This window comes from Ursus arctos, unplaced genomic scaffold, assembly GCF_023065955.2.
Source record: "Ursus arctos isolate Adak ecotype North America unplaced genomic scaffold, UrsArc2.0 scaffold_17, whole genome shotgun sequence".
NCBI classification, from domain to species: Eukaryota; Metazoa; Chordata; class Mammalia; order Carnivora; family Ursidae; genus Ursus; species Ursus arctos.
The window spans coordinates 38473389-38496900 of record NW_026622841.1 but is presented as its reverse complement, the minus strand read 5'-3'; the positions used below and the strand labels follow the sequence as shown (position 1 = coordinate 38496900).

At 41.6% G+C, this 23512-nt stretch overlaps 1 protein-coding gene across 3 annotated transcripts in view; it reads right to left on the bottom strand.

Annotated features, from left to right (window-relative positions):
- Positions 1 to 23512, bottom strand: part of GAREM1 (GRB2 associated regulator of MAPK1 subtype 1) — a 196546-nt gene that overhangs the window by 36162 nt on the left and 136872 nt on the right. For all 3 annotated transcript variants that reach the window (XM_026496161.4, XM_026496162.4, XM_044382910.3), the window contains exon 3: positions 5514 to 5644. In XM_026496161.4, the coding sequence (XP_026351946.2) occupies positions 5514 to 5644 (131 nt within the window). The remainder of the gene's footprint in view (positions 1 to 5513; positions 5645 to 23512) is intronic.

The following is a 23512-nucleotide window of genomic DNA, read 5'->3' as shown; positions in this document are numbered from 1 at the left end:
AGGCTGTAGTTTGCCAATTCCTATACTAGACACTTGCAAAAAGCACATTAGTGCATTACTTCATTTAATTCTCATGAAAAGTCTCTGTGGAGGGTAGAATCACCCCTGTTTTGCAGGTGATGACACCTAGACTCGAGGGGTCATGTGACCTTTTTGTGGTCACAGTCCAATGCCTGGACTTGGGGGTCTGAACTCAGCTCCGAATCCGGAGCCTGAGCTATGCTATACAGTCCAATATGCTCTTTACATCACGGCAGCTTGTTTAAAGAAAGGTGCATGCCTGAAAATTATTCGTGCAGCTATTTTTCTTATTAAAAGGTAGAGGAATGAGTCTTTAGTTGGGGCAGCCAACTGACATCTTCTGACTCTGGAAGTAAACATAGAGATGGCTGATGAAAAATTAAAACAATTAAGAAAGAAAATGCCTATTACAGTAAAGAACAAATATGCAGGGGTGCCTGGGTGGCTCAGTTGGTTGGGTATCCCACTTTTGACTTTGGCTCAGGTTGTGATCTCAGGGTTGTGGGATCGAGGCCCATGTTGGGCTTCACTCTCAGGGGGGAGTCTGCTTGAGATTCTCTCTCTTTCTGCTCCTACCCTTCCCCTCCCCTGCTCACGTGCTCTGTCTCTCTCTAAAATAAATAAATCAATCTTAAAAAAAAAAACCACCCAAGTATGCAGTAAAGCAGGTAAACAAAAACAGAACTCTCACCATGGGAACCAAAAACTGGATGGATAAATGTGACAATGTGAAGGCGGTAAGTTACTGCTGTTTTGTTTTGTTTTGTTTTGTTTTAAAGATTTTATTTATTTATTGGACACAGAGAGACACAGCGAGAGAGGGAACACCAGCAGGGGAGTGGGAGAGGGAGAAGCAGGCTTCCCGCTGAGCAGGGAGCCCGATGCGGGGCTCGATCCCAGGAGCCTGGGATCATGACCCAAGCCGAAGGCAGATGCTTAACGACTAAGCCATCCAGGTGCCCCGGCAAGTTACTGCTGTTTTAAAAATATCGAATGCCATTGGCTTAGAAGGGATTAGAGCCAATGTACACATGATGAGCAAGAGGCTACCTGTCCACATATTCTTTCACTTCCTTGACTATCTCATCTCCCATTTTCTGTTCCTATCACCTAGTTGCCCACTCAAACAGACACACTTAGATTTGTTTTTGTCTGCTTTTTAAAAAAGTTTATTTAAGTAATCTCCACACCTGACATGGGGCTTGAACTCACAACCCTGAGATCAAGAGTCGCATGTTCCCCCGACTGAACCGGCCAGGCACCCTGGACATACTTAGATTTGAAAAAATAGCTACTCCTGTCATTTCCAACATTATTGCCTAAAGTCCAATTTCAAGCATTTTATACTCTACCGCCACTCCAATTTTGCACATGACTTTCTTAACCACTTCAGAAGTTCCTCGACTCCATTAGGATCTCTAGTTTTCACTGGCATTACACTTCTTGTATGCACACTTCTTCATCCGGTGAGGAGTCCATGGCTTATCACTACCTGTCACTCTAGGGAACACTTCATCCACAGCTTTGCTAATTTCTGTTATACTCATCCAGTAGAGCCCCAACTCTGGTTTAACCTAATGCTCTGTCTCCTCTGTACCTACATCCAGGAAGCCAAAGACGGCTGGGAGAAAAAAAGTTGTTGCTGGGCACTCTCACTTGAAATGTATACCTTGACAAAATTCTGGGACCATCCTATTGTACTTCCCTGGTAAACTTACTTTCTGGGTCTCTGAGCTGGTTATTATTTTCTTTCTGTCAAGGCTAACAAGGCTTCCATTCTGCTGAATTTAATAGTTCACAGTCCTCCTCTAATTCAATCACTAAGTAGCATTTGACACTGTTGCCCATTCCTCTTTGAAACAGTTTTTAAAGTCATTTGATTTCTGGAACAGCTATCCCATGCTCTACCATATTTCTATCTCATTGTTACTCCCTGCAATCTCTCTTGGACCCCAATGCTGGGGTGTTCCAGGGCTCAGTCCTTGGTCTCCTCTCTTCTTCATCTAGTGTCTGGGTCACTACTGACATTTTGGGTCAGACCATTCTTTGACATGGGGCTGTCCTGTGCCCTGTAGGGTTTTTAGCAGCGTCTTTGGCTTCTACCCACTAGAAGCCAGGAGCACTCACCCTTCCCCAAGCTGTAGCAATCAAAATTGTATCCTGACATTGTCAAATGTCCCTGGGAGGAAAAAAAATCACCCCCGATTGAGAACCACTGATGTACGTGAACTCAACTAGCTCTACGGCTTCAGATGCCATCCAGGAGCTAATGAGCCCCAAACATACAAGCCTGTTCCTTGCCCCAAGCTCCAAACTTGTACATCCAATTGTCTCCTTGATCTCTTTATTTGGAGGTAGTATTTGTACTTCTACATTTATTGTCTTCAATTGACTATTTATTTCCAGTGGCCAGACATATAGAAGGTGCTTACAATATATTTGCTGGTAAAGAATTAAACATTTAAAATATATTAATTCACTTCATGCAAGTTAATCAATGATGGGGGCCATCAGGCAGCTAATTTCAAACACATCCAGGCATCTTAAAGACATATTTAACTTCAAGATAAAAGGAATGGCTTATTTTAAATTTTTTTAAAAGTAATCTCTTCACCCAACGTGGGGCTCAAACTCATGACCCCAAGATCAAGAGTTGCACACTCCACTAACTGAGCCAGCCAGGTGCCCCAGGAATGGCTTAATTTTAAATAAATTTGTGAACAGTACTAATCCTAGCCATTAAATTTTTAGATAAAATTCTGCTACAGTCTTGAAAGTAACAACCACTATAGAGTTCCCCATCTTTCAACACCTCTGTTACTATTCCACAGTGTTACTATACTTCATTTCTATTTGTTATTATAAGTATATATGACTCCATATAGATATATATCTGTTTCTTTATTTCAAATTATAATTGTGCCTTTTGACTCCCAAGATGCTAGTTAGCTGCCAATTCTTAACTGCAAGTCATTTCTTCAGTTGTTTATCCTCTTGGTCTAATTTATGCCCTATCTGAAGTGGAGAGTAGAGGGTGAAGTTTTGCAAGAAGGTTTGAATTCTGCTATCGTTGAAAAAATTGCTTTCTGGATAATATCTATATTTACATAATATTTAACACTACTTAATACTATTTATAATGGGCATAGTTATGAAAATGTGGTACTGTTGTGTTTTTTTAAGTTAGCTCTATGCCCAACATGGGCCTTGAAGTGTCGCATGCTCTATCAACTGAGCCAGCGAGGCACCCCTGTTGTCCTGTTTTCTGTTCTTTTTCTTCCTCTCCAGGCAAAGTAGTAACCAAGCATACTGCTTAGCTCTCCCATTAAGCACTGCACACATGCACGTTATAATCAATTCTTACAGACCATGACGTTCAACACTGTGTTTGGAGGGGGGGTGTCCATGTAGTACCCAGACATCTTTTCCATAAACCTCCTTGGTTTATTTATTTACTTGGGTGTTTATTCACTAAGCACACAGACTTTTGTGTATTTCTTTCTGCAAATTTCCTGAGGTTCCTTGATCAATTCTTCTTTGAATATAATTGAATGATGTCTTAATGATTAATGCCAGATGGATGTAATAGCATCTTAAAACTTTATAAGTAATAGAGTAGAGGTATTAAATATTTATGTATGCATAGCACAGGAACTCAACCCAAGTCCAGTCAGCTCTATGGATGCTGTCAACGTGAAGTCCACACACTTACCCATTTGTCTGTTCCTTTGAACTTTTTTTTTTTTTTGGCTTTTTAGAAAAATTGTGGTAATATATACAAAACATAAAATTTATCCTCTTAACCATGTTTAAGTGTGCAGGTCAGTAGTGTTACATTCACACGGCTGTGCTGAATTTTTAAATGGCATCTCTATTACGTATGTTCTCGTAAATAGAGTTAATCATGGTATTCTGTAAAAAACCATCAAACTGCATTGATTTCAGTATTATTCTTTCAATCACTGCTGATTTCATACAAATTCACACACACACAAAACAGCTGCTAGAGGCATTTAAAAAAATCTTTTGCAAGTACAATATGCCACAAAAGACCGAATGTTAAATTTTAATACCTGACAAAATCTTAAAAAAATCATAAAAAATTTTTATGCTTGATTTCTCATGATTTATCAGCAAATGCAAGATTTTCAGAAAACAGTTTAAAAGTATTAACTTTCCTTCCTAAAAATTTAGGAAATTTTAAATAGAAGCTTTAAGGAAAGATTTAAATCATATCAAGACAAGAACCAAATAGGATTTGATTAACTTCTGACCAATGGATCTTGGTATGTTTAAAAATGAACATGTTTTCACAAACCTTCAAGGTAAGTTCAAGTTGTCTTGAGGACTCATAGACTAAGTTACTTGAAGGGCTTAAAAGTTATAAATACTTTTGAATACAAGCTTAATTTAGCTAGTAAAGAACTGAACAGGCCACAGAATTTATCCACGTTACTAATAAAACCAAAGAAGTAGACTATAGCAGCTGTATTTTAGAACTGGAAGGATGACTTGGCTTAGCCGATCAAATGGGCAGGACCACCGCTCCACTCCAGAAGCTGCCTTGGGCACTTTCCCCGTTTGGTAAGGAGTGTGGGTGGAGTGACTGCTGCATTCTTGGACTAAGATACCCCACAGTCTGTTTTTCACATAGAGTGGATTTCTAACAGGCATCTTGCCCCCCAAATATTGAAATGTTTAGAGAATGTGCCTTCGCTGGACTTCCTGCTGAAATGAGGTTAATGCTTTCCTTGTGAACACTCTCGAGAATGTTGTAGCATAACTGTGGGTGTTGCTGAAGGAAACACAGTGGATTCCCAGGCAAAGAGGCTGGGGCTCAGTGACATTGCTTCTCTGGTTAGTCCCCCTTCAACAGCGAGCCTAGTCAAAGAAGCTCACTCACTACGTACCCAGGGACAGAATGGCCCCCTTAAGAACACAAAACGAATACAGCACAGTAAACACTATTTAGCTTTTCTCTGATGAACGAAGATCAATAAATACCTACTGGGCAACATTCTACACATCAATTTTCCCTGTGTCCTGACAGAGATAGTCTGCAAAGAATGGAATGAATACAAGCTGATGTCAGGGCGTATTCTGGAAGTTTCTCTCTTTTTCTTTCAGTGCTCGGTGTTACTTGTGTCGTCTGCCTTTTGCTTGCTCCCACGAGTGAGGCATCCAGCCTCACAGAAGAGCTGGCCAAACAACTGTTACATATTAGAGAATAAAGTCCAAACGAAAAAAAAATCTTTTGATCTGCCTTGACAGTCGTTCTAGGCAGGAGATACTGTTAACATTGTAACCTGCTGGAGAGTCAGGTCAGCTACAGCTCGTGGGGTTCTTAAAAAGACCAGTTTTGGCCACGGACACGAACCCATTAGGAGGATGGAACTCCCCTACGAGGCACAGAGGGGAACGTACTGCGTACATAATGACCTGAAAGTTAAGTTATTTCAGTGAGGATAAATATTTGGTTCTTCTAGAACTACCTTCACGTTGAATGTTATTTCCTCCATGACGTACACGCGTTCAGGAAATGCTTTAGCCACCTCCTCCACACTGTTGAAATATTGCACTGGTTCCTTTATATCTCGGTCTTGTTCCAGCAGCTTGAATTGCCCTAAAATACACGATAAACGGAAGAGATGTAAGATGTTTACGCTGGACAGCTGTCACCGTGGCGACAGCATCCCTCTCCCTTACCCCCACTCTTCTTTGTCAAAGGCTTCTGATCATTATCATTGGGGGAAAAAGTTCCATGGCAGAAGGTTTTCTTCAACTAGAATACAGATAGAAAAATCAGCTTACAAATGAAAATAAACACTTATTTTTTTTTCATTTTTTGTTCACATCGAGAGTTTATTACCAGATGACCAAAATCAAACTGAATGGATGCTTATCTGTAACTTGGTCTCAAAGTGAAAACTTTGAGACAAATGATTGCTCTTTTTTCCCCCACAGTAATCACCTTGTCATTTAGTTGTATTTAACACCCACCCATGTGTAGTCTAGAACAAAGGCCGAGTAACCTGGGGGAGCGATTTTTTTTTTTTAAATTAGTATTTAAAAGTTTTGCAGGTAGGATAAAATAATACAGTGGACCTTTGGCTCTCGCAGAATTGATGTCCTTGGTTTCAACAATATGGGGGTGACGCTGAGGGCTCGTGAGCTGCTAATTTGAGGTGTTACTACCTCACAAGTGTGAAGCCTGAGCAGAACGACACTGGGCCAGGGGGTGAGCCTCCTTCTGATCCTTTTTACTGCTCTGTACGAAGTTCATGTGAGTAGAATATACCATCATGGTATTCATAATTTGGGGGATTTGTGAAGAACTTTGAATGTATTCTTAAAAATTTCAAGGATCTATTGCTGTTTATATACTTTCAATATTGATGAGACTTCTGCTCCATTCTAGAGGAGTTGTTTTCAGTTTAGAATAAAAGACCATATGTCATCAAGCCAAAGACATAGTGTTTCTTGGTAGTCATTTTCTGAATGCTGTTTACAATCTAACACTTGAGAAAGTTGAAAAGGAATTAAAAGCTATAATGAGGCAGATCTCTCAGCATGTGACTACGGGGCATCCGGCGGAAATAGGGGAACTTTCATTCATATTCTCAGGACTTTTTTTTAAGCATCTATTAGGCATTATTCTAGATACTGGAGAGAAGTCAATAAATAGGCCAGATAAAAATCTCTATCCTCCTGAATCTTACATTGTCCTATAGGAGACGATGATAAATACAATAAATGACTAGGGGATATAATAAGTCAGGGGGTGAGAAATATTATTAATAGGGCTGGGCAAGGGGGACAGAGAGTGCAGGGTGGCCAGAGTAGGTATGGCTGAGAAGGTGAGCTTTGATGTCACTGGGAGGTGTGTTCTCAGAATTCTAATCATAGGCAATAAAGAGCTGCAGGTGGATGGGTGGCTGCCCGCTTGGCAGGCTACTGTGTGGCTGGAGTGCAGTGAGTAAAAGGTAAGAGGAAAGAGAAATAAAGTCTGAGAAATAACAGGTGGTCTGATAACATACAGCTTTGAAGACTTGTAGCTCTTTATCTGAGTGGGATGGAGAGCCGCCGGGGGGTATGGGTGAAGAAGTGATCTAACCAACATTATAGATGGACCACTCTGGCTGCTGTTTTGAGAACACACACTGTGAAGGTGAAAGGTATAGAGGCAGAGCAGGGAGGAGGCTCCTGCAATAATCCAGGTGTGAGATGGCAGGGGTTTGAAAAAGGTGAGAAAGTGTTACGAATTTGGCCTGAGCAGCTGAAGGAAGTAGGTTTGGAGCGGTGGGAGTAGGGTCAGGAGTTCAGTCTGAGACGTCTACTAGGCATGCAAATAGAGATATCCCAAGAGCTCTCAGAAGAACATGTAAGTGTGGAGCTCAGAGAGAAGTCTGGCTGAGGTAATAAATCTAGGCGTCCTCAGCACACAGATGATCTTTAAAGCCGCGGCACTTACTGATGTTGAACATGGCTTAAGTGTAGACAGAGGACTAAGGTTTGAGTCCCAGGAGACTACGAAGGACTGGCTGGGGGAGTGCGAGGCAAATCCAGAAGGGGTGCATTCTAGAAGCCAGTGGTGATTCGAGCACTTCAAGGAGCAAGAGAGATGTCACTGCTGCTTATAGGACTCTGAAATGAGGGCTGACAACAGTCGGGTTTAGCAACTTGTATTTAACTGGGGACTTTGACAGGAGCAGTGAACAGTTGGGGTCAAGCCTGACTGAGCTGGATTTAAGAGAGACTGAGAAGGGAGAAGTGGGAATAACAGGAATGGACAACAGGTGACATGGCTGTGAAGGGGAGAAGAGACACGGAGTGGTAGCTGAAGGGAGCACACGGAATAGGATCGAGGGAGTGTTTCTGGTTTCCTTAATATGATGGATGCTGATGGGAATGACCACTGGAGGGGCAAGCCTATGAGGATGGAATGATGGGAGCATGTCCCTGGGTAGGCAGAGGGGACACGGGAGAGAAGGCGCTGGCCCTCAGCAGGAGCTCACCTGTGAGAGCTCAATGGGAGTGGTGGAAACTCCCTCTTATTGCTTCACTATTTCCAGCAAAAGTCAGAAGAAAGGCATCCGTTGAGAATAAGATTGAGAGCGGCAGGAGGTCTAAGGAAAGAGGAGATGACTGTAGAAAAGTCCACTGAGACTGAACGACACATCATGACTGCTGGACAGCTGTAAATTCTCACTTGAGGTTCACAGTCATGAATTAAAAGTGAAACCAAACATTACGGTTGTATGTTTTTCTCTAGCCAATGTGCAATGCACAAGGGTTGGCACAATGCGGGCAGAGCTTTGGATTCAGCCAGGATTGTAAGACTGCCAAGTGAGGATGAGACATGAAGGAGGGGCAGAGGAGCCAGGATGTATGCAAGGGAGCAAATGTAATGACTGTTCGTGGAACTTGAGCTGGACCCAACATCTTGGGAGGGAAGAATGTGCATGAAAAGTAGTGGAATCAATGGATAGTGGGTTTTGATGGAGTTGAATTTCTGGAGCGGGGGAGCTCGAGAGCCAGGCAGAGGAGTGGTCAGAGTGACAGGCATGCACTTTGAGATCATGGAAGCATGCAGTGGCTGGTGATGACGTGGTCTAGGGAGCAACCGTGGGAGGTACATGTTGAGGTGACGAGAAGCTAGAGAATCTCAGAGGCCAGGGGTATTAGAAGGATCATATATGCATGCATTGAAATCCCCAAGAATGAAGAGAGAAGGAATGCTGGAGAGAAAGGCAGTGAGCCAGGAGTGAAAATTATGGAAAAATGAGGGAGGGATCCTAGGCATGGTAGATGACGGGAGCAACATGGAGTAGTGGGTGAGAGTCTGGGGACAAGAGATTAAAGCTGAGAGTTTCCAGGGAGGGGAGAAGTGGAACGGTCAAGGGAGCAATGAAGAACCCAGCTGCTCAACTTTGGGGCAACAGATAGAGCTGCTACCTGGGGGCCTTCAGGGAAGTGGTGTTTTCAGGGCAAACCCAGGTTGGGGTTTAACAAGATAAAAGCAATTTCAGAGAAGAGTTTAAGGACATAGGGGTTGTGCTGGTGACGGACCCTGAACGAAGAGTTTTCAGGAGTTAAGGGAGGGCGAGGAGGACAATGTAGAGAATGCACCTAGATACGATGTAACAGGTCACATACCTTTAGAGATAGGGAGGGGTATGAATAAAACATTCGAAAATATAGTCAAAATATGTTAGATTATATCCTTTTCACAAAAAACAACAGAATTTTTAAATTTAAGAAATTACATCAATATCAGTACTACTTAAACAGATTTTGCCACCATAACAAATCAAACCTTCATTTGTCTCTATTCCACTTAGTCCTCGTACAAATTCTTAATAATTATGGAGTCTTTCCAGTGTCATCTCTGTTCCTCACCATATTTTCCGACATCCCCCCCCCGCCACGACTACACTTAGGATGTTTGCATCACATTTCATAATGGATTTAACTATTTTTCTTTTCTTTTTTTTTTTTTAAAGATTTTATTTATTTATTCGACAGAGATAGAGACAGCCAGCAAGAGAGGGAACACAAGCAGGGGGAGTGGGAGAGGAAGAAGCAGGCTCATAGCAGAGTAGCCTGATGTGGGGCTCGATCCCGTAACGCTGGGATCACGCCCTGAGCCAAAGGCAGACGCTTAACCGCTGTGCCACCCAGGTGCCCCCGGATTTAACTATTTTTCTGTTCTTACACAATGAGTCTGAGATAGGCTAAGACTAACTTAAGTGCAAACTCTGCCACTGACACATGACTAATCCATTTGAGCTTTGTTTCCTCACCCGTAAAGTGGGGACACTTCAAAGGACTGTAGCTAAGATTGAGGGAGAGGATTTTCAGTACTTAGCACAACTAACCACTTAGCAACCCTCGGCTCCCCTTCCTGTTCTCAAGATGCACAGAGATTTTCTCTTCTCTTTTTTGTTCTTGTGGGATAAATTTTCTAGCGCAGGATTACTAAAGCAAAGGGTATCAGACAATTCTTTGTGTTTAACATGCCGGGCTATCCTGCTTTCTAAAATACCTAAACCAATTTATATTTCTACCGGTAGCCAATTTATATTTCTTCCATGTGCATCCTAGTTGGACCACAATCTTGCCATCAGTGAGTATTCTTTTTATTTTTTTTTAAGATTTATTTATTTATTTGAGAGAGAGGGTGCGCACGAGTGAGCACGGGGAGGGGCAAAGGGAAAGGGAGAGAGAAACTTCAGCAGTCTCCTCCCTGAGCTTGGAGCCTATGTGGGACTTGACCTCATGACCCTGAGATCATGACCTGAGCCAAAAGCAAGAGTTGGATGCTTAACTGATTCTGCCACCCAGGTGCCCCGGCAGTGAGTATTCTTTAAGTTAGATAATTCACTGGTTACTAAAAATGCATCTCCTGCCTGTAATCTGCATTTCTTTGAAGATCAGCAAAGTTAGACCGTTGGATTTTTCTTGTGCAAATGGCTGTATAAATATATAATAAACATATCTGATGTCGTCTAAATTTCTTTTAACTTCTAGAGACCTATGTCTAAGAGTCTATTGGATATTTATACTTGCGAGTCTCATTAATACCAAATTCAACATGTCTCAACTCAGGGGAGCATAATACCTCACATGCAATAGGTACTTAATAAATGTTCACTGAACAAAAGACAGAAAATTACTTGGTCCCAGGACTAGCAAACAATGAAGCAACACATTAGTAACTGTAGGTTTTCAAAGTTAAAAGTAAAAGGTGAACTGCATGACTGTATACAAGGTTTGCCTGTTTCTGAACATTAGCTGAATGTTTTTACTCATCAGAGAAAGAAAGTGTGTTATTGGTCTACTTAAAATTCATTATTTGAATCGTGCACAGAATCTCAAATAATACTTTTTTTTTTTTTTAAAGATTTTATTTATTTACTTGACAGAGAGAGAGGCAGTGAGAGAGGGAACACAAGCAGGGGGAATGGGAGAGGGAGAAGCAGGGAGCCCGATGCGGGGCTCGATCCCAGAACGCCGGGATCATGACCCAAGCCGAAGGCAGACGCTTAACGACTGAGCTACCCAGGCGCCCCTTAAGTAATACTTTTTAGGGAGGGACCAACAGAATAGATTAGATTAGCTAAGCAGTTGCAGTGATCTTCCAGGGTGAAATAGACAATGTTTGAGCACTGGAATGTGATTCACAGGGGCACAAAAGTAGTCTTCAGTGAGAATTCAAATTTAGAGGTCCACTTGGTTAGAACGTCCAGAACCATTTGACAGAGACACCAATTTTTGCCCAACATTTCCAATTTCTGTAATACTCTGTTAGAAGAATAAGAAAAGAAACTATCGATTTGGAACCTGAACATAATTCAAACAATCATTAAATCAGGTCTAGTTTATGAAAACCTACCAATGATATCATCTTTCCATGAGTACGAAATACTTTGTTTTAAATTTGTGATCAGTGTTTTAGAAAAATTTCCTAATGGGACAGGCAGAATCTGCATGTATGCCAAATGGTCACTAAGTGGTCTGCAGATGTACAATCTCTGAGCTACGAGACCACCTGAAAGCACACAGGCCTGTACTAAATTCCATTCCGTCCCTTCAGAAATGCATCCCGAGGCCAACTGTGTGCCACTGCACCCTCACTGTCTGTGTCAGATGGGACATCACCCTTTAGAATTAGTGCTGCCTAACCGAAATACAGCATGAGCCACATATGCGATCATGTATTTTCCAGTAGCCACGTAAAAAAAGTAATTAAGAGGTGAAATTAATTTTAATAATGTTTTACCTAAACCAATACATCTAAATAAGAGAACTGTTAATAAGATATTTTTATCTTCTTTTTTTGCATTAAGTCTTTATTGTTATTATTATTTCTTGCGTTAAGTCTTGAAAATCCTGTGTATGTCATACTGCGGCACTCCTCCGTTCACACCAGCCACGCTGCAAGCTCTCCACAGCCACATGTGGCTAGTAGTTGCCGTGTTAGATAGTGAGGGTCCAGAACATCTCTGCGTTCCCTTAAAACGGTGATGGCAGAAACTGTTCGAGTCCTTTCTCGGGTGACAGAATCCTCCCAGGGGAAAAAAAACTTATCTCCTGACAAAATAGGATGCTTCCTCTCATGAAATAAGAGCTTTAGAACTTTTTTTTTTAAAAAGATTTTATTTATTTATTCGACAGAGATAGAGACAGCCAGCGAGAGAGGGAACACAAGCAGGGGGAGTGGGAGAGGAAGAAGCAGGCTCATAGCAGAGGAGCCTGATGTGGGGCTCGATCCCAGAATGCTGGGATCACGCCCTGAGCCGAAGGCAGTCACTTAACCGCTGTGCCACCCAGGTGCCCCAGAGCTTTAGAACTCTTATCCTTTGTTTTCCTTGCCCTGTTTGTCATGATTGCTGATAATCTGGTTCTTCTAATTGAGCCTGGGATTCCTGATATAACTACCTCTGTCCCTTTAACACCATTTTTCTAACTCTCCCAATTTGGAGGCTTGACCTTCAAGCAATTCTTTAGTTCTTTTTCTAGTGTGTTTGTGATCTTATACTAATAGCAGCCTCAGATATATTTTGGCTTATGGACCCAATGAATAATCATCTCTGGTATGGTTGGTGTGTCAATATTCAGCTGAATAAAAATTTTTAAAAGACTGTATTAATTTATCTCAGAGAGAGAGCAGGGAGAGGGGCAGAGGAGAGAATCTCAAGCAGACTCCTGCTGAGCGCAGAGCCCCACTCGGGGCTCGATCTCATGACCCTAAGATTAGGACCTGAGCTGAAACCAAGAGTTGGATACTCAACCAACTGAGCCACCCAAGGCGCCCCTCAGCTAAATAAGTTCTAAACTTCTAGTCTCACCGGTGTCTGCCCCCTTGTTGAACAGAAAGACCTTAGAATCACATACACATGGGAGCACTTACAAGAAACTATGCTGAGGCCAATTAACATACAGAGATGAAAGAAAAAGAATAAAAGTAAAGTAACAGCTAAATATGACCAAATGTTTTAACATTTGAACACATTGTACCTCGGAAAAATACATTCCTTTCATTCACCATTTTAACTGTTCATTGCACATCCAGCAGTCAGTTAATGTCCCTTTTTTTTTTTTTTAAAGATTTTATTTATTTGACAGAGAGAGACACAGCGAGAGAGGGAACACAAGCAGGGGGAGTGGGTGGGAGAAGGAGAAGGAGGCTTCCCGCTGAGCAGGGAGCCTGATGCGGGGCTCGGTCCCAGGACCCTGGGATCATGACCCGAGCTGAAGGCAGATGCTTAACGACTGAGCCACCCAGGCGCCCCCCTTTTCTCTTTTCCATACAATTTCTTCAGACTGTCCTGGAAGATTTTAGTTTATATATTTCTTTGTGTACTTATATTATTCTTTTAAAATGTGTACTTATATTATTCTTTTAAACATTGTCCTAGTCATACGTTTAATGCTCTAAAACCAAATTATTATTTTTCATTTCTTACATCCCACAAACACCTTCAAAATCTAAGTATACCAAAGCTCTTTTGCCAAGATTTTATTTTTAAGTAATCTCTACCCCCAACGTGGGGCTTGAACTTACAACCCCAAGATCAAGAGTCACATGTTCCACTAACTGAGCCAGCCAGGCACTCCCTAAATACACCAACTATCTTAATGTAACATTCTAAACAACGGGTCACAGTATGTATGCGACTTCCTACAGCAGGGGTTGGCAAATGTCTTCTGTAAATATTTTAGGTTTTATGGCTAAATGGTCTCAATTGCAACTTGTCCCCTCTGGCGACATCTCCTAAAAGCAGCCATACACAATATGGAAACAAAACTGGAGCAGCTGTGTCCCAACCAAACTTTATGTACAAAAACAGGCAGCAGGTCAGATTTGAACCTCGGGCCGCACAGTTTGCTGATCTCTGTCCTGCTGGAACGAGTGGAAAGTTTGGATCAGGGTAGTGGCAAGAGGACAGGACATCAGACTGACAATGACCAGTTCCTTATATCCCAACACTCTCAAATAGTGACACTGAGGCCTCTTGTAAGGTGCCTTGTAAGGTACACACGTTCATCTGAGGATGGCAGTTTTTCCTTCCAATAGGAGTCTACAGTGAAAAAGTCTAAGCTGCAGACTGGACTGTATTAGAATAGTCCAGATGACCAGCAAACATGAGTGGCTACATTCTCTCATTGTATTTTATAAGACCATTTTTCTACGGATTTTTACTTAGCTTCTGTTCTTTTACAAAAGAATATGATGCTTGCAAATGAGTCACTTTTAAGTCCTCTGGGAAAGATGCTGAGCTCTTGCGTTACTATACTCCTTGCGACTGCTGTGGCCCGTCAAGAGTCCAAGCCTGGAGACAATCTAAAGAGTGAAGAGCCAGTTCCCTACCAAAATGTGAAATCGATTTACATAGCACATAGTCCCACAACCCCCACATGAAGGAACTAATTTTTTAACAGACCGTTTCATGAATAACAGAGTCTTTGTGCCACCAAATAAAAACATTTGGAGATCATCAAAACATCTGTTCTGAGATGTTACTGTCAAACTCTGGTCTTGGAGAGGGAGGAAACTGCATTGTTTTTCAACAGCTTTGATGATTCCAGAAAACGTCTCCATTTTGAGAACAATTCTGCCTGCAGAACCCAGAAACTCGCAGGAATTAATTCAACACCAAGGACATGCCCATCAATTAGAGCTTACCCAAACCTACAATAATATTTAAGAAGGAAAGATTAGGGGGGGGCGCCTGGGTGGCACAGTGGTTAAGCGTCTGCCTTCGGCTCAGGGCGTGATCCTAGCATTATGGGATCGAGCCCCGCATCAGGCTCCTCCGCTATGAGCCTGCTTCTTCCTCTCCCACTCCCCCTGCTTGTGTACCCTCTCTCGCTGGCTGTCTCTATCTCTGTCAAATAAATAAATAAAATCTTTAAAAAAAAAAAAAAGAAGGAAAGATTAGGGGGGAATGAACCATGAGAGACTGTGGACTCTGGGAAACAAACTGAGGGCTTCAGAGGGGACGGGGTAGAGAAGTGGGATAGGCCGGTGATGGGTATTAAGGAGGGCACATATTGCATGGTGCACTGGGTGTTATATGCAAATAATGAATCATGGAACATTACATCAAAAACTAAGGATGTACTGTATGGTGACTAACATAACATAATAAAAATTAAAAAAAGAAGCAAAGATTGGTATTAACTGTACCACTTTCACGATATGTTTCTGAAACTATATTGCGTAATTAATATGTTGACAAGAAATATCCATTTCTGTGGGTGTGTCCTTCAAGATATTCAGTGAATGACCTCAGAATGGATGAGGTGTGAAGCCTGGCTAAGAGGCCCGGAGTTCTCCCAGAGGCACCCACGTTTCAGGCACCTGTAGGGTGCTATAGAGGCTATACACCTTCTCCTTTACTTGGAGGGAAAAAGTCAGTTGTCAGAAATGAAAAGGGAAACACACTAATTAAGAAGAGACAGCAATAATGCTGAGACGCGTAGAAATAACAGGGAAAGTTAGGGATGGCCAAATTCAGGTCTGTCGTGTTTGTTACTGGCTGAGAAGTTATGGTCAACGATCAGTGGGAAATAAGTTCCATGCCACTGGCGAAGATGGGGCTCCCTGTGATTCGTGCTTTCCGGGTCCCTCTCATTACCAGTAATGAGCACGGCCTGTGGTAAATCTTCTTTTACAGCTCAGGTTTTACTGTTAGCACAGTGGTCAACCTCGTGTGTGTAAATAAAAAGAAATGGAATGAGAGCTGAGGCCTCTCTAGCACCCATCTGTGGGCCCATAACGCAAGAGAACACCACTCTACTGGCATTTCCCTCATTCTGGGAGCAGAAAAACATTGCATTAAGTCGGTGCAAAATGATAAAAGAGAAAACAAAGCAAAAGCAACAAAAATGGCCCCCGACCACCAAAGCAACCTTAGAGTAGCTACAATAAGCTATTCCTTTTAAATGGCTAAGAAAAAGGAAACCTGGAATGTTGAAATGCCATGACCATGTCTGTTTTATTCAGTGTGGCACCCCCAGCACAACCCCACACGTGGCATACAGTAGATGCTTATTAAAGAGTGAATGAATGAAAGCCTCCATTCTTCCCTTATCTCTTTCAGAAACAGGCCACCAATATCACTTAAAAGCTTGGACCCACAGGTCCATTGTGCAAGTGAAATACAATCTAAATCGTTCAAATAACTGAACTTTAAAACCTGTGGGCCATTTCCAAATATGAAGAAATGAACACTTCTCAAGTGATAGAAATAATAAACCAGTTGGCATTTTTCAGGAAGCAAATAAACCTGGGCAGGAATCTGCACTTACACTCAAGCTTTAACTGTATGCCTACTCTTATATTTTTATCTTTACCTATGTATGCTGGCTGGAGTTTCCAGAGGATTGAAATGTAGAAGTAGGATTGCCAGGGAAAAGATATGCATCTTGTTATTATGAACTGCACCAACCAATATAATGCTCTTTAAAAACTTTATGCAAATGGTCACTTCCACCAACAATGTATGAAAACTCATTTACCTCAACCCTTCACCAAAACTGTTGGTGTTATGTGAACAACTTGGTGTCCCTTTTCTGGAGTAAGGGAAAGAGATTTAAAGATTACTTAATATATGCAATTGCCAAAAAATTCACATAGTACCAGAGGGTAGAGGGTGAAAGGGAGTCTTCTTCCCAATACCATCCTGAGATCTCTTTGCAGAGGCAGGCCTGTCATTCTCTTGTACATCCATCCAGAGATAGTATCTGATACAATCTCTATACACACAGTGCCACTCTTTTCAAAACAACTGGTAGCATTCTGTACAGTTATTTCCTTATTCCATAAAAAATCTGTTTCATTCTAAGAGCTGGACCCCGTGCAAATACCATCACTAATTTAACCAGTCCCCTATTGATGGGTATTCAGATTGATTTCAGTCTTTTGCACCCAGTGATGCTGAAGTTCATATATTCGTACCAAAGGCACTGCATGCTTAATGCAAAGATACTGGCGGGAAAATGCCTAAACGTGGAATCGTTGGGCCAAAGGGTAAGCGCATTTTTATTTTTTACAGAAATTGCAGAACTAACCTTCATAGAGATTGTGCTCACCTATATCCCAACCAACAGTGTGGTTCCTCCTACCTTTCCAAAGACTTTATTGCCAAATTTTTTATCATTGCCAACTTGATAGATGAAAAATAGTATTTTACTGGAATTTTAATTGCATTTTTCTTATTATAAAGGTAGATCTCATTTTTATGATAATTAAGTAATTTATATTTCATATTCTGTGAATTTTCTGTTCTTTCTCTTTTTATCAATTTTAGGAATTTCCTGTAATCTTGAGCATAATTTAAAAAAATAATACAAATTTGAAATAATACAACACAGCATTTCCTATTCTGAAATCTGATTCCTACATCATTTCTAGTTAGTTCCTAAAATTATGATGTTTTGGGGAGGTGGGAGTAGAAATGGAACTGGGGGAAAAGGAAGGTAAAAGAACAAACATCAACCCAAAGGCTCAAAACATATAACCACAGAGAATAGGAATTAAAGCCAAAGAACAGAAAGAAATCATTAGCCAAAATATGGTGAGTTTCACCATAAATTATCTGTGGGTATTTTTATTTATTTCTCCACCTAAGATTATACAGCACAAAGTAGTCAGACCATTAGTTTCAACTCTGAAACTCCATCCTTGAACTTAACTAGACCTGGATTCAAAATGGCTTCATTCTATTTCACACCGTGCACATGTTTTCCCCATTTTTTTGAAAATGGGAAAATTGCATTTTTCATTGTTTCTAACTGGCCAACTGCTTCTTCAGGATTATCAGAAATTTTCTGGGGCAGAATTATCATAAACATGATGGAACTTATAAAGGTCTTAGATTTGAATGTGGAAATCTTGGGGTCATCTTCATCTTTCTTCTCTTATACTCATTTTCCCCTAACTCTCACTCTTTGGGCCCTTGCAATCACTCTGCCCTAAGCACTCCCTGGTACTCTTCTGCTTCGATCCTTATCACTTCCTACTGGTATTATAGCTTCAGGTGTTAAGCCCGTTCTCATTTCTGCCCTTCCAGGATCACTTTGCTCATCTTAAAACACAACCTGAATGGATTTCATCTCACTCAAGTGATCAGTGCTCCCTGGTAAAATAAGTAAACATATAACAGCCCTTCAAGTTCTGGCCCCAATCAGGCTCTTCTGCCTTAGTTTTCAAGTCTCTCCATAAACTCACTCCACTCTGCTTCTGCAAGCATTTCCCCCACCATCTGTGCGATCAGTACTCATTCTCTCCCTCTCTGCTGTATTTCAAGCTTTCTTCTCAGTCTCTGCAAAACTATGGGTCCTTTTAGTGCCATTCTAAGTTCTCTGCATGACCATCTTCCTCCAATATTCTACTTCTTCTCCCACCCTCTCAGCTCTCCTGGGGGAAGCCCTCTATCATCCTAGATCCAAGGACCTCCTAAAGGCTGACAACACAACAACCTTCCCTCCAGCCAGACCTCACTCGAATCCCAATGCTACCCCATACCTGCTGTGTATCTCCAACAACTCTCCCACAAAGCTCTCAAAATTGACCTATGCAGAACGGAACTCATTTTTTTTTTTTTTTTTACTTCTTGAACCAAGCAGCCACCCAAGTGAGAATCCTGGGTGGTCATCCTTGACTCCTCCCTTTCCCTAATCTCTTACCTCTAACTGGTGTTAATTCAACTCCCTTCCCCTTCCTGTATTCCTTTCTATTTCCACTACAACTGTAAGTTCCCAACTGCATCATCTCTTACTTTGGCTAATTTTCGTGGACTGCTTTGCCCCTGACTTCCATTCTAGGAAACTATTCCTTACACTACTGTTTAAAATTAAAATCTAATCATATTTTAAATGAGGACGATTTGCAGAGGATTTATTTACAATGAGACTATTGCTAAGGGTGTGGGTGGGCTGCATGGGAAGCACAGTGATAACCTAGGAATAGTAGCAGAGAAGGACCACCATAGGTGTGCCGGGACAAGGGGAGGGACTAGTTACTGGAAGGAGGCAGTGATGTAAATAAGGTCGCCTTGAAAAGGGGCGATGCAGCTGTTCCCTGGTGATCTTTGGAGGGAGGAAGCCAGAAAATTAAAGACCTTGACCTCACTCTCTTCCCGCCCATCTTCTGCTGGGGCTAGCTATCCACTGGCTGAACTTATCTGGAAATCAAAGAGCAGGAGAGTCTGGTGATTTAGCCCTATAGGTCAGCCTCTGGGACAGAGGCAAGAGAGAATGTACTGGGATGTGTGCCCCTCTATCCTCTGACTTTGGTGGCTCTCTATCTATGGTAAGTTTAACTTCTTACTGAATACGCAGGCCATCCAAGATCTGGCCCTCACTTTCTTCTCATCACACTAAAACCCATCTAGATCCATCCATGGTGAACTATGCTTCTTCTCATGCTGAATTCGGTATATGGAATGCCTTTCCTCTATTCCCTGGCTTAGCTACTCTTTTTATCCAGAATCAGTTCACTCATCACCTACTTTATTAAAAAATCTTATTTCATGTATATAATTTACCATACTCTTTAGTGATCTCATTATCTGTCTGTAGATTTTTATCCAAGCATGTACAATATTTTATTGTCCTTATTTGCTACATGTCTAGGTTTCTACACTACATAGTAAACTTCTGAAGAAAACACGGGATGTGCCTAACACCATTTTATTGCCAGTGCCCAATACTGTTCAAGACACATAGTAGGTACTTAATAAATGATGTCTGAATGAGGGAAAGAATTTAAGCACCAGCTTAAACCCAGTCGTCCACAAAGTTTTCCTTGATGACCTCAGCCCATGCTGATCTTTGCTCACATAAATTACCAGAGTTTAATGTTCAGTGATTCCCCCCACCTACTTCACCTGTTTTTGTATTGTTTTCTTAGGTGACCCCAAGCACCCTGATAGCAGAAGTCATGTCTTCTGCTTCTCTGACAACACAGTTTGAGTCCACACCAGACACTTAATAAATGATTGCTCTGAAGAGTAGGTATTTAGAAGCAGGAGAAATATAGGTTTTTTGGAGTCTCAAAATCAAGCACTTACATGACCAGAAGAGTCTTATAAATTGGTAAAACTGATAAAAAGGTGAAGATGGTAATCTGATAGCTGTAGCACCTGCTGATTTCCAGAGGCAGGAAATCTGGATTTTTATGGAAACACACCCAATTTTTAATGGTTTTTAATGGTTGGCTCAAATAAAAATCTCATCTAACCCAGAGACTACGCTACGTTTTTCAGAGGAGGGCATGGCTGTGGTTTGAGTAAGGGCTTATAACATCACTGATCTAGGTGATGCCGTATGTAAGTGGGTGAATATCGGCCAGGAAATGTTCAAGAAATGTAGGTGGAAGGTCTAGGCTCTTGGAATGCTTCATTTCTCCCTTAAGTTGAAACAATGATCTTTAGTGGGAGGCCTCTGTTTATAGCCTTTCACATGAGTGTTATGAGCAAGCTCACATAAGACACAGATTGTTGACAGCCTTCTGTCAGGACATATCCTGAGTTCCTACTCCTGCCCTGACAAATACATTCAATCTGAAAATGTAATAAGGGATGGAAGGTCCTGCCTGCTTCTGAATGCCAGGCTATGTTAAATGCCAGCATTGGCAAAGATTAGAAGAGACAATCACATACTAAATGACCAGCTTCTTCCTTTTTAAGATTTTTATTTATTTATTTAGAGCATGAGCAGGGGGATGGGCAGAGGGAGAGAGAGAGAGAGAGAGAGAGAGAGAATCTCCAGCAGACTCCCCGCTGAGCAGGGAGCCCTAGGTGGGCTCAACATGGGGTTCAATCCCAGGATGCTGAGATCATGACCGGAGCTGAAACCAAGAGCCAGATGCTCAACCGACTGAGCCACCCAGATGCCTCTTAAATGACCAGCTTCTTCAGAAAGAGACTCAATACAGGATGTGGAAAGAAAATAGAAAAGAAAGAGAAAAATCCAGAGGAGACCCAAGCCATCTCAGGATGCCTCTTCCCAGCCAGTCTCTCTCTCTCTCTCTCTCTCTCACTCTCTCACACATTATCTCACTCAACAATCCATGAGGGGGTGGGGATTACAGGAGACTTGACCCATGAGGAAACGGAAGCTGGCAGAGATTAAGGACTATGACTTTGGTCACAGCAAGTCAACAGTAAACCCAGGATGGTACCTCATGCGTTGTCACCCTAAGCCCACCTTATTTGCTGCTTCTCCAAACTACCCATACCTCCCTCTTCAGGATGAGGTCAACAGGGTAAGGAGCTGGCTATGCCTTGTGTGTTACTGAAAAAATATCCTCAAGATAGCAGGAAGAAGGATCATTTACTATTTATATATGCAAAGAATTCTTCTTTGATAGAGTTTGGAGGGCTATTCAGTTTGTTTTGTTTAATCTCCAAAATGACCTTGGCAATTGGTTAAATGATAAAACAGGTCTTGACTTAAGTGTAACTTAAGGTTATGGAAAGTATACGGTGTCACTGATAATTCAACCCATTTTGTGGCATGAGAACCCAGCCACTCTTTTTAATCTCTGGCATTGTACTCGTCAATGGGATGAAGCAGCTGCTTCCACTGAGGATCAAAAACCTATGTTAAAAAAAAAAAAAAGGTCAAGCTTCCAGTAAGTAAAAAGTAACTTTATTTGAAATAGGATGCTTTCAGAGAAATATAAAATAATCTATTTATCTACATAAAAAAATAAGAATAGCAAAATAAAATTCTTTTTTTTTTTTTTAAAGTATGCTCTATGCCCAGTGTGGGGCTTGAGCTCACGACCCCAAGATCAAGATTGCATGCTCTACTGACTGAGCCAGCTAGCTGCCCAGGTTTTGATTTTTACATAGAACTTAAAATCATATAGTATAAAAAGTGAGGAAGAAAAGATGAACAGAAAACGGGAAGCAGGGAAGAGAAATGAGGAGAAAGGGAGATAGGGAAACAGATTTTAAAAAGAAAATGGGACGTAGAAATTGACACAAGAAAAAAACATTATACACAGATAAACACAATTTCAACCCAGACGAGGGAGAGGAAGAGCACATCGATGCAGACAGGCGAAATACGGCTGACGCGACAAAGAGACTTTAAAGTTATGTTGTCAGCTTACACCTCCAGGCAAATAGGAAGCACACTATATAGAATCAACGTTGGGGTCTAAAAGTTTTCAATACTATAGTTCCTGCGATATATGGTTCTTTCCCATGCCTTATGGAAGTATTTAAAAAGGAAAAAGAGAGCCAAACTGCATGTCCAAAGTGTGTGTGTGGGGGGAAACACTCAAGGATTTTAACATTCCACTATTATTTCTCTATTGAAACATGACCCCATTCTTGGCTTCTTATTTGCTCCCTTTTCCACAGCCTAACAGTAAACTCCCACACACCAGTGGGACCACAGAGGGGAACAATAATACAAGCAGCTGCTCAAGCTGTGGTTTCCATTAGGAAAAAAAGTGCCTTGATTATAAGGGATTTAGTTTTTAACCTTTCGGCCAAAACTGAAGTGATTAAAACTCCACGTACAGAAACACGAACGGTTTCTTAAAAGTATGTACTCAGCATTATCCAAGTGGAGTGGGGGGGGCAGTCTGAATTTTGACACCCACCTTGGCTTAGTGCATGGACTTGGATATGGGAAAGCTAGCAAAGACACACAATCAAAACATACCGTATAGATCCTAAATTTCATTGTTGTAAAGGTCAGGGATACATTTTCACCAAATTCTTCAGCTACAGAAATCAAGCCTTAAATGATACGGAGGAACCTTAAATGCACGCGACAGAAGGGAAAGAAGCCAATCTGAAAAGACGACATGTTGTATGATTCCAACTACGACATCCTGGAAAAGGCAGAACTATGGAGACAGTAAAAGGATCAGTGGCTTCCAGGGATCAGTGGAGAGGGAAGGATGAAAAAGAGGAGCAGAGAGGACTTTCAGGGCAGTAAAAGATCACTCTGTATGACGTTATAATTGTGGATATGCTTGTCAAACACAGAATGTACAACACCAAGAGGGAACCCTAATGTAAATGACAGACTTGGGGTGTTCATGATGTGTCAATGTAGGCTCATCAACTGGAACCCCTTGGGTGGGGACATGAGGTATGTGGGAAATCTCTGTACCTTCTTCTCAATTTTGCTGTGGACCTAAACCCGCTCTGAAAAATTCAGTATTAAAAAAAAAAAAAAAAAAAAAAAAAGCAAGGCAACTCCTGAAAGGCTTGCATCTGATACAAGAGCAGAGCTAAGGTCTAACATCCCCAAAGCCAGGCATGTTCTATTCTCAAGGCTCAGCACATGGGTGGCGTCTCCCGATTTGCCATGTACTCACTGGCTTTCCTTTTGCCTCCACAGCTTTCTCTGCACAACAGTTACCTGCAAGAACTTCTGGAGTTGAAACCCTGGCTTTCTCCCTTACTGAGCAACTTTGCTTACATCATAACCTTTGACACTTCCATCTGCCTCC